Source organism: Oncorhynchus keta, chromosome 9, assembly GCF_023373465.1.
Source record: "Oncorhynchus keta strain PuntledgeMale-10-30-2019 chromosome 9, Oket_V2, whole genome shotgun sequence".
NCBI lineage: Eukaryota > Metazoa > Chordata > Actinopteri > Salmoniformes > Salmonidae > Oncorhynchus > Oncorhynchus keta.
This window is the reverse complement of record NC_068429.1, coordinates 29198007-29210023: the sequence shown is the minus strand read 5'-3', so window position 1 is coordinate 29210023 and position 12017 is coordinate 29198007. Positions and strand designations below refer to the sequence as shown.

Below are 12017 nucleotides of genomic sequence, written 5' to 3'. Positions count from 1 at the left end.
TGTATCCGATCCGTAGTTTTTAACTTGAATAAACATGAATTCCTCCAGTCTTTTAAAACAACACTGCATTGTACCTATCTTTTTATATATGCATTATTACTTGATTATACCTGAAATGTAGTGTATATACAGATACTGCATACGCATAGTTGCCTCCAGCACGTAATTGTATAATGGGCACGAGACTCCATTTACCATCTGCCCTTGCGATATTTAACGTCAAATGGGGTCGGACTCATGCCGTTGATGGTAGCCTACAGCCCTACGATCAAAACAAGTATAAGTGGAACGCAGCTAAATTACTAAAAAAAAAATGTCTGCAGTTCGCTGTCTTCTGTAATGGGGAGTCGAAGGGCCTGAGGATTCCCCCATAAAATTCTTATTTGTCTGCTCAAGTTGATAAATCATGTCGGTAAGTAAGTTTCTTCGCCTAGACCTCTATGTAATTACCTTTGATTTGTCCCCCCTAAAATACAGTTTTTTTTTTAAAGGAACTCAGCCCGGCTTTAAATTTACTCTTGAAAGTTGCAATGGTAGAATGTAAAAGGTGCAATTTAGAAATCGGGTAGTGCATCATCAGTTCCTCTTGTCATGTTAGTAGTCATTGCATACATTGGAGAGCATACTAGCCCATGTCAGCTAACGTTTTTTAAATATTCCCCCCATAGATACTGTTGTAATGTTGTAGTCACTCAAATATAACATGAATACACATTAGACATGGCAAAATGTATAGAATTGCCATAAAATTATCTTTAAAACTGCAAAATGTTCTTTGCGCCCTGTGACAAGATGTGTAGAATTTCAGAAAATAAGGTTTAAACCTGCAAAATTCTCTCCACCAACAAGAGGGGTGTGAACAGTTTGTATCATGAACAGTGTTTGGAAAAGTTAAGAGTCCACCCACCGATTTAAGGAAATATAATGTTCATAGTCATGGCATGCTTTGTGAATGAATGAAGGTGTGGATTATTCTCCATCCACCCGAGCTATTGAAGATTTTTAAAGCCAGAATAAAAAAATTAAATACATTTCAAAAACAAAAAAAGCTGTGGATTTTTGTCCATCCTCCCTGATTCAGAATATATCATTATCATTGTCATGGCACACTTTGTGTAAGAACTATCAAATATTGAATCCGAAATCGTATTGATTAAAAAATAAAATAAATTAAGGTTTGGTTTATTCTCCATCCACCCGATTCAGAATATACCGTCTTCATAGTCATGCTTGTTTCAATAGCGAGTCACGCTGGGCTGTTTTTCCATAGTAGCCTAATGCTGTGTCCGTGAAATGAGCATATGTTTGCTCCAAGCATTACGTGGCCTCTGTCATTAATTGCCACAAACGATTTGGTCTATTGGATTAGATTGGAAGACAGAGACACCCTTTAAAAAAAATGCAAAACCTGACAAAGGTAGGTAGAGGGGCAGGTAAGGAAAGGTTTTGAGATTGTACGGGGCTGTTTCCCCAAAAGTATTTCAAGGGTACGTTACTCGCTTACTAAGTAAGAGCAATTGACGGACGAGGAACAGTGGGTTAACTGCCTGTTCAGGGGTAGAACTACAGATTTGTACCTTGTCAGTTTGGGGATTTTGAATTTTGCAAACTTGCAACCCTCTAACCACTAGGCTACCCTGCCGCTGGTTATTTTACGATTGCCTCAAACCAGTCCACTCGTAAACCGCTACATCGTTAGATGCTTTTTTGCCTTTCTGTGTCACATACACAGATCTCCGCTAAACACAAAATCAAGATAGTTCTGTCTTTCTGTGACACTAGATACAGTATGTTTCCATGAACCTGTCCAGGGGTTTCTTGTCGACATTAAGAAAGTTTGCATGGAAAATTGATGCGACAATTGCCTGCTAGGATGCATTTACACTATCTTGTAGATAAAAACAGCTCGGTGTAGTGACGTCACACACAAAAACAAAACATTTTCACAAAACCTACGGTGTCAAATAAAGTGTTTCCATGACCCATTCAGGCAAATTGCGCCATCAAATAATTTGCCACTTTCGAATAATTATGTGCCAATGTATCCCCACGGTTCGTGCCATGGTGAAACTTGCAGTTTGACAAAACGTTTGACAAAAGAAAAATACACCCCTGTCGAATGGATAAACATGTTGATCTTTAGAACATTTCTGCTATGTCCCAATTTATTTATGCCAAATAAACCTGGGTCAGTGGAAACCTGCCTAGAAACTAAAAATGCAAAATTGCAATTTTCTTTGCATAACAAAGTTTATAAAACCGAGAACTGTATTAAAATATAAATACAGTATAGGCTACATAGACCTATATATTTCAATAGTTTTATTTAGCTATTTGTACGTTTTTGTCTTTAGGCAAATGTTTTGCCTCAATATTGTAATGAAATAGGCAGGGAGCAGGTCTCGAGCCCTCGACCGAGGTCCGGCGCGCTATCGACTGTGCCGCAAAAGCATGCTCGTGCGGCACGGGCGATTTCCGCGCTTGTGAACCCAGGGTCGTTACACTACTCCCTCCTTTATATGAGCGAGTCCTCGCGCTAGCTTGCGTCTTTCAGGAACGCGCTCACCGGCCAAGCACACGCACTGTCGTGGATGCAAGGTCCGATCACCTCTGACACCAGTGTAGTGAAACAGCAGGGAGCAGGTCTCGAACCCTCGACCTTCAAGCCCGAGGTCCGGCGCGCTATCGACTGTGCCGCAAAAGTATGCTCGTGCGGCAGGGTCGAGTTCTGCGTTTATAATCCCAGGGTCGTTACAGTATATTTAATGATGTGTAACGTGCAGAATGATGTGCCAAATCTTCATTTAGTTTATTATTATTTTAAAATTGTAACTCGGCAAGCCAGTTAAGAATAAATTCTTATTTTCAATGACAACCTACCCCGGCCAAACCCTAACTTCGCTGGACCAATTGTGCACCGCGTTATGGGACTCTCGATCACACTGAGATGCAGTGCCTTAGACCACTGCACCACTCGGGAGCCCAAAAATATTGTGCATTATTATAGGTGGTTAGAATATTCCGCCTCAATACTTGATATCTCTCTAGGAGATGATTCGTTGTCACTATTGTGGAATAATTTGAATATTAAGGTAAGATTGAAAAGGGAGAACGCTGATCCGAGAGCAGTGCTTCCATTCTTTCGATCCTATCAGTATCGACACATGCCTCTACGATGAACTTAACAAACGTTGTCTCTGCTTGGTGTGTTGGGAAATGCATGTTACATCTTGGGCTGTTGTTGGAAAGAAAGATGCATCATAAACCAATCGTAAACCTAAATTCCAGATCTATGCATCAGGAAACCGGGCCCAACTTTTGTATACTTCCCCAAGATGTAAGGAGAGAATGAGTTTGACTTCCTCTTACCAGAGCTACAGCTAATTGCTTTCACGTGGTATAATAATGAAGTCCACATCATGGCCTCACATACAAAACATTCTTTATTGTGCATGATCAGCTCCTATGATTAGGCATTTCAATGGAGGACTATTGGACAGGTGACATATTAACAGGACTGCATCTGTCTGGCAGAGTTTGGGTAACACCGACAAAGCACGTTCCTGTGTTGTCATTATCCACCTGACTAAGCAAAAAATATTTTGTACATTTATATATTTGACATTTTGTTGATGTAACCACTGTTCATTAGTTAAGGATTTGCTGCACAGGTCCCAGATCTGGTCTGCTGCCTTGCCTGTATGTTGCTGTTCTTTATTGTAGTTATATGGTTCTCTTTTCTCATACAGATGACCTTCGAGGCAGGGAGTAGAGTGACGCTGCTGTTTGACTTCTGGGATGTGCACGGACCCGCAGGTAGGCTAACATTGATGACAGGCCTGTGCCCTCAGGAGAATCTACACAGTAAATCATATAGTTCAGAACCTGTTTGTCTGGCAGTCAAAGTACACTATAACTGCAGTATGCTGCAAATACTGCATCCTAAAAAAGTTATTTTTTACTGCAGTTCAACTGCAGTACACTGCAGTTATTCTGTACTTACTGTGTCCAAAATATTGCAGTTACTGCACTTTTACTACAGTTTTAAAACTTAAATCTTTTTTTGTAAGGGTGACCTCATTGTAATGTGAATGCACAGTTTACCCCCTTCACCCTGCAGTGTGTTTCAGGTACAACAAATTCACTTCTTGCAAATGAGATATTTTAGATCTGTTTCAATCGGGCCCCAAGTGATGGATGTACTGATTTCTTACATTCTTACATTAGGTCACTGTTGTAGTCTGTACAGTACTACACTTAGGTTGTAGTTATTAACTTGTTTTTCAACCACTCCACAAATTTCTTGTTAACAAACTATAGTTTTGGCAAGTCGGTTAGGACATCTTTGTGCATGACACAAGTCATTTTTCCAACAATTTTTTACAGACAGATTATTTCACTTTTATAATTCACTGTATCACAATTCCAGGATCAGAAGTTTACTACATACACTAAATTGACTGTGCCTTTAAACAGCTTGGAAAATTCCAGAAAAGTATGTCATGGCTTTAGAAGCTTCTGATAGGCTAATTTACATAATTTGAGTCAATTGGTGGTGTACCTGTGGATGTATTTCAAGGCCTACCTTCAAACTGTGTCTCTCTGCTTGACATCATGGGTAAATCAAAAGAAATCAGCCACGACCTTAGAAAAAAAAAGTAGACCTCCACAAGTCTGGTTTATCCTTGGGAGCAATTTCCAAATGCCTGAAAGTACCACTTTCATCTGTACAAACAATAGGACTCAAGTATAAACACCATGGGACCACGCAGCCGTCATACCACTCAGGATGAAGACGCGTTCTGTCTCCTAGAGATGAATGTACTTTGGTGTGAAAAGGGCAAATCAATCCCAGAACAACAGCAAAGGACCGTGTGAAGATGCTGGAGGAAACAGGTACAAAAGTATCTATCCACAGTAAAACGAGCTCTATATCGACATAACCTGAAAGGCCGCTCAGCAAGGAAGAAGCCACTGCTCCGAAACCACCATTAAAAAAAGTCAGACTACGGTTTGCAACTGCACATGGGGACGAAGATCGTACGTTTTGGAGAAATGTCCACTGGTCTGGTGATACAAAAATATAACTGTTTGGCAATAATGACCATTGTTATGTTTGGAGGAAAAAGGGGGAGGCTTGCAAGCCGAAGAACACCATCCCAACCGTGATGCATGGGGTGGGCAGCCACATGTTGTGGGGGTGCTTTGCTGTAGGAGAGACTGGTGCACGTCACAAAATAATGGCATCATGAGGCAGGAAAATGATGTGGATATATTGAAGCAACATCTCAAGACATTAGTCAGGGAGTTAAATCTTGGTCGCAAATGGGTCTTCCAAATGGACAATGACCACAAGCATACTTCCAAAGTTGTGGCAAAATGGCTTAAACACAACAAGGTCAAGGTATTGGAGTGACAATCGCAAAGCCCTGACCTCAATTCTATAGAAAATTTGCCCCAAATTTGTAGGCAGAACTGAAAAACGTGTGCGAGCAAGGAAGCCTACAAACCTGACTCCGTTACACCAACTCTGTCAGGAGGAATGGGCCGAAATTCCCCCAACTTATTGTGGGAAGCTTGTGGAATGCTACCCAAAACATTTGACCCAAGCTAAACAATTTAAAGGCAATGCTAACAAAGACTAATTGAGTGTATGTACACTTGTGACCCACTGGGAATGTGATGAAAGAAATAGTTCTCTACTATTATTCTGACATTTCACATTCTTAAAATAATGTGGTGATCCTAACTGACCTAAGACAGGGAATTTTTACTAGGATTAAATGTCAGGAATTGTGAAAAACCGAGTTTTTAAATGTATTTTGCTAAATTGTATGTAAACTTCCAACTTCACCTTTATAGTTCCAGACCGAGCTGTGGTCTCAGATGAACATTATTGCTGTCAGCCATGATAAGCTCTGTTGTCAATGTGTTTGCAGGGATGGTGCTGTCTGTTTTTGTGGTCCTCCTGTTGACGGTGTTCTACGAGCTGCTGAAGGTGTGGAAGGTCCAGCTGGGAAAGCCCTTAAAGCAGCCCACTCAGCCAGCCTTCCCACAGCCTTTCCCCCCTCCCCTCCACTCCTCAGACTGCCAGGGAAGCAGCGCTGTGTTTGCCAGTAGCCTGTCAGAGTCTTCTCTGGCCCCCACGGAACAGGCTGTTCCCACTCCCTCCCCCATGAACAGGTAGGATTCACACTGGAGCCCATGTCGTTCTCTGTAACATGTTCCAGGGATGCTGGCTTAAATCTACTGCTTCACAAATTGTCAAGAGTGCGCATGTGTAACAGTATTGCTTCCATCCATCTCCTTGCCCCAACTTGGGCTCGAACCACAGACAACAGTCACCCACAAAGCATCGTTACTTATTGCTCCACAAAAGCCACCGCCCTTGCAGAGCAAGGGAAACTACTACTTCAAGGACTCAGAGCGAGTGACATCACGGATTGAAAAGAATTCACTCCCTTCCCTCCTGGAGGACCTGAGCCCTGGGACCATGCCTCAGGACTAACTGGCCTGATGACTCCTTGCTGTCCCCAGTCCACCTGGTCGTGCTCCTGCTTCAGTTTAAACTGTTGTCTGCATCTATGGAACAGCCAGAAGAGGACTGGCCACTCCTCAGAGCCTGGTTCCTCTTTAGGTTTCTTCCTAAGTTCCTTCCTTTCTAGGGAGTTTTTCCTAGCCACAATGCTTCTACTTCTGCATTGCTTGCTGTTTGGGGTTTTAGGCTGATGTAAAAGGGCTTTCTAAATACATTAGATTGATTTACACATGCACCTGGTTTCCCATGCCTACATAATGTACTGATAAATTATGAATAAATAACAGCTGATAATTAGACCCATGAGAACCTGAACTGTGCACCTCTATATAATGACTCCAGAGAGAGTACTGCAGCAGTCCCAGTTGTATTAGATGGACTGTTGTGGCCCCGTCCGCCTGTGTGGAAAACAACCTGTGGTTACCTAGGTTATCCCATTAGCTCACAGCAAAACATTGCCTGCTCCCGCGCATTCTCACTACTTAGAAAAACGTAATGTTAGGACTTCCCTCATGCCCCTTTTCATGATGGCGCTAGCAACCACAAGAGTGCTAGCTACCAACTGAAACATTAAGCTAGCCATTTCCCACTGAATATCCCAAAGCAACAGGGCTCTTCTAGCAGGCTACATTTCCCACTGAATATCCCGAAGCAACAGGGCTCTTCTAGCAGGCTACATTTCCCACTGAATATCCCGAAGCAACAGGGCTCTTCTAGCAGGCTACATTTCCCACTGAATATCCCGAAGCAACAGGGCTCTTCTAGCAGGCTACATTTCCCACTGAATATCCCGAAGCAACAGGGCTCTTCTAGCAGGCTACATTTCCCACTGAATATCCCGAAGCAACAGGGTTCTTCTAGCAGGCTACATTTCCCTACATGGAAGCATTGCAACCCGTAGGTCGCAATTTTTTTTAACCTAATTACATGTACATTGAACAACACAGAAGCTTTTCGGCATGTTGTGTTATTTCTGTATAACAACTTTGACAGTTGGCTTTTTTACAGTGGGGGTCAATGTTTTCCCCAATTTGTTGGTGATTGTCGAGGGGAAATTCCTTATGACCTGAATACCGACTTTGAGTATATTACTCTTCTGTCTCCTCTCCACCAGATGGCGTCTCCATGGTATCCAGACAGCCATGCACATCCTGCAGGTGACTCTGGGCTACATACTGATGCTGTGTGTCATGTCCTACAACACCTGGATCTTCCTAGGGGTCATCTTGGGCTCGGTCCTGGGATACTTCATATGGTTCCCACTACTGAGTCAAATCTGATCAAACAATGGAATCGAAAGTTATTTTCCTGGACTATAGATCTACAGGGACTAGCTATCCCATACCTGTTGGTCAAATATTTGATCTGAAGAGCATATTGTAGGAACTCCCATGGTTTATGTCATTCTGACTGTTGTGCACTGATGCGCAATAGATCTCCCTGTGACTGTGTCGCTTATCAAGTTACCCGAAGTGGAAGGTTGTTCCAGTACTTCTTCCCTACTATACATGATCTTAATTAAAAAGCAAGATGGAGACTTCCATATAGTGACACAGATGTACACAGAGTACAGCATAGGAGTGATTGAGCCATGATCCCTTTTTATCAAAGTTTTATGAAGTTTTACATTGTGTTCAAGCAAGGCAACTGTTACCATGTACTACACATCCACAGTCATCATTTTGACCAGGGCTTGAGTTCAATGTTGTCAACCTGTGGTTACTTGACTTAAGGCAGGGCTGCCAAACCCTCTTCCTGGAGATCTACTGTCCTGTAGGTTTTCAGTCCAACCTTTAGAGTATCTGATTCAGCTGGTTAAGGTCTTGTTGAGCAGCTAATTCGTAGAATCAGGTGTGTTTAAATTAGGGTTGGACTGAAAACCCACAGGACTGTAGATCTCCAGGAAGAGGGTTGGGCAGCACTGACCTAAGGTTTGTCATTCTACCATTTCACTCCAAGGTCAGACTTCCAGCCAGCACAGAAGCATGTGATGGAGTATTGTAAACTCCATAGATACTGCAAGTCAGGCTCATTGGGAAACAGATTGTTCTATTGCTCTGAAATACAGAGGAGAACAGAATCTGGGTCATGTTGTGTTTTTTAATCATTTGCAAGAGAGCCACTGTAGAGAAACCAACCATTTGGTGCCTTTTATATCAAATAAACAGATTAATATTTTCATTTTAATTAGCTATTTTCTGTTGAATTATCCAGTTGATCTATAAAGTCAACTGAAAGTAGATAACGGACTACTCATACAAGGCTTCTAAAGTGGTTTTGTTTAAAAAGTCCCTATTGAGAAATACCCATGTAGACATGTGCTTACTGTTGTTTTAGTGTCATTTTATTCTAATTATCAATAAATACCACCAACTAAGAATTCAGAAAATCAAATATGATCTAATTGATTTGAAAATGCATTTTGGTGTAGAGATACAGATGCTCAATAGGAAAACCATAAAATCAACTTATTTATTAATCCATACAACTATACCTAGTCATACATATAGCTAAACACAATCAATAAAAAGGTATTGCATGGAGCTTTACATATAAAATAAGAATATAGCAGAGGCTGGTGCATTGATCACCACACAGTATGTGTCATAAATAAGAAGGAAACCGAAGCACTTTGAGTGAACTAACCCTTTAAGTCCTGGAGTTACATGGAAATATTTTCCTCAAGGCTACAAACGGATTAAGTCTGATTTAAGAACAATGTGCCTCAAATATACCGTTTCCATAAACATAGCATTGATAGTTTAGGAATAATACATTTGATTTCCCTCATTTAGAAGAGTGGGGGAAATGACTTGGTTATTTTCCCATGATTCCCTTTGTTTGGCCAGAAGCGACTGACAGAGGCCTCTTCATGACAAGGTGCATAGCCTGCTGTCAGTCATCCAGACCTCCCACACGCAGACTGAGCATTCGATCTCAATGAGATTCTGCTGATGCGTCACAGTCAAAAGTTATCAGCAGAGAAAGTCCCTTTAGTAACAACTGTCACCATAATTATGACGGTGGCATACGACTGTAGTGACTAGCCGACATGGGACCTCTAGCATCTATAATACGACTGTAGTGACTGTAGCCAACATGGGACCTCTAGCATCTATAATACGACTGTAGCACTGTAGCCGACATGGGACCTCTAGCATCTATAATACGACTGTAGCACTGTAGCCGACATGGGACCTCTAGCATCTATAATACGACTGTAGCACTGTAGCCGACATGGGACCTCTAGCATCTATAATACGACTGTAGCACTGTAGCCGACATGGGACCTCTAGCATCTATAATACGACTGTAGCACTGTAGCCGACATGGGACCTCTAGCATCTATAATACGACTGTAGCACTGTAGCCGACATGGGACCTCTAGCATCTATAATACGACTTTAGCCGACATGGGACCTCTAGCATCTATAATAAGACTGTAGTGACTGCTACCGTTTGAGCAGCTCCCCTCACACTAAAGGGTTGGACTAACATACATAGAAAGTAAGTCCATAAGCAAGTGCCATTTCATGCTGAAGTCATGGACTGTAAAAATATAGTGTTGAAACAATAAGGCCACTTGTGAAAATAATAAAATAATGGTTGAAAAGGAGGCCCAACATACATTTATTCAAGACAAAATGTCTGCCTGGTTTTATACAAGTTTTTAAGTCCATGTAAAAACATGTTAAAAAGCAGTGCTCCCAGATCCTGAATACAATGACAGCTACATCTCTATAATGATGTTATACACAACAATGTCCATTTCAGTAGCATGACATGCCAGACTGTTTGCGTCAACCGCCTGCCTACAGTGCCCCCAACTGCTGAATAAAAGGACATGTAATGACCAGTGGGTGTGTGACTGCCCAAGAACCATAGTTCTAACTATCTGTCATGCATCTCTGAACATATCCTTAGGGCCCTTGCAGATAGGCCTCTGTAGTGTAATGTGAATCTTCTGCATCCACAATTCTCCCCACATCCCTTATCCAATTCTGACTTAAATTATTTAAATTCCTTAGTGACCACACAATCTAAGGATAATGCAGCAGATACCTGGGGTTCAGTGTCACTCACAAAAGCTTGAGGAATAGAGTAAAATAAAATGTACAATTAAGAGAAATTAAACTTGAACAAACATGACTCCAGATGAGAGGTTGGAAGTCACAGTTAAATAGGCCACTGTTGTAGATGTGACTGTACGGAATATAAACCAGAAAAACAATGCTGAGGGGTCAGGAATTATCAGTTAACACCGACTAAAATGAAAGGTTTTTTGCTCCCTTGTCCTCCCATTCAAAATCTTATATACAATTTCTGTCTCTCCTTCTGCTGTTCTCCCAGTGAAGTCCTCACGGTCTCACTCGTTGTGAAGTGCAGTGTCTCCCGGCTCTAAAACCACCACCACCTCTCCTGGGTCGACTACAGTGTCCTCTGTTTTCAGAGCATCCAGGATTGGCTGAGCTTTGCCCTCATTCAAGGCCTCATTGGTAGGCAGCTGGAAGCCTCCGTCATCATTTCCCGAGGGGTTGGAGTCGACCAATGGCGGGGCCAGCTCTGCGTCAGAGTCTACGGCACACTCAGTTATCCTCTCTCCATCCTCTTCCTGCACGGCTATCTCTATTTCCTGTATGGCGTTCTTGATGGCCGCCTCGTCTTCTTCCCCTTTGCCTTCAATAGCTGCCTCCCCCTTTTCCTGAAGCCCCCCCTCAGCTTCCTGGTATGGACTTCCTGTTTCTACCAGCTGCTCGTTCACTTCCTGTGGGGCGCTCATCCACTGTGGTGACTTCCTGTGCATCTCCTCCACCACGGTGGTGATGAGTGTCACCTCCTCCTCCTTCCCATCCTCCAGCTTCAGCGTCCCTGTCCCATTGGTGAGAACAGCTAAGTCCTCCTCTGAAGCCGAGACCATCATCTCCACCACTGGTTTGCTGTGGTAACAGATCTCCTGCACGCTGTCTGGAGAATCAGGTTCCGTGGGGGTCTTTTGCTCCTTGGGCTCCTGAGCTTTAACCTCCACCTCCTCAATCTCTCCCTCCTCGGGGATGAAGTCCACCCCCGGCACCTCCATGCATGACTCGTAGGGCAGTGGACCCATCTCATCCAGCTGGATCATGGAGACCACTTGCCTACGCCTCCTGCTGGACTGTCCGCCTCCTCCCAGGGCCCCCTCAGGCTCCTCATTCCCACCCCTGAACTGGGTGGCCCAGTCCACCGAGGGGTTCTCCCCCAGCAGGTGGAGGTTGGGGTCGCTGTTAGTTAGGATCATGCTGTCTCTATACAGGTTGTGTTTCTTCTGGACTGCCGCCTCTTTCACAGCTGTAGGCAAACATAGAATCACTACCATGCTAACAGTCCATTTGTATCACATTTACATCAGGGCCATATCAACAGTCACCTCAGAATAGCACTGCTGATCTAAGATGACCATATAATCTTGTTCAGTACTCTGGGATGCTTTGTGAATATGGGC

At 42.9% G+C, this 12017-nt stretch overlaps 2 protein-coding genes across 9 annotated transcripts in view; one reads left to right on the top strand and one right to left on the bottom strand.

The window, feature by feature from the left end:
• Positions 1 to 178: 178 nt before the first annotated feature.
• Positions 179 to 8725, top strand: LOC118387466 (probable low affinity copper uptake protein 2). Of its 2 annotated transcripts, none has more exons than XM_035775860.2 (4): positions 179 to 412; positions 3750 to 3816; positions 5940 to 6183; positions 7653 to 8725. In XM_035775860.2, the coding sequence occupies exons 1-4, from the start codon at positions 407 to 409 to the stop codon at positions 7816 to 7818; spliced, it is 483 nt and encodes a 160-aa protein (XP_035631753.1). In that variant the 5' UTR covers positions 179 to 406; the 3' UTR covers positions 7819 to 8725. The 2 variants fall into 2 exon arrangements, with proteins under 2 accessions (XP_035631753.1, XP_035631752.1); XM_035775859.2 differs by lacking the exon at positions 179 to 412 and adding an exon at positions 1240 to 1417.
• A 271-nt stretch (positions 8726 to 8996) lies between these two features.
• The window catches only part of LOC118387465 (protein Niban 2), a 43133-nt gene continuing 40112 nt past the window's right edge, over positions 8997 to 12017 (bottom strand). Inside the window, exons 14-15 of one of the 7 annotated variants that reach the window (XM_052525645.1) lie at positions 9921 to 11863; positions 8997 to 9736 (exon numbers count right to left, since the gene is read on the bottom strand). In XM_052525645.1, the coding sequence (XP_052381605.1) occupies positions 10905 to 11863 (959 nt within the window). In that variant the 3' untranslated portion in view covers positions 8997 to 9736; positions 9921 to 10904. Of the gene's footprint in view, positions 11864 to 12017 lie in introns of all 7 variants that reach the window. The other 6 variants (XM_052525646.1, XM_052525640.1, XM_052525641.1 and 3 more) reach the window with 6 other exon arrangements.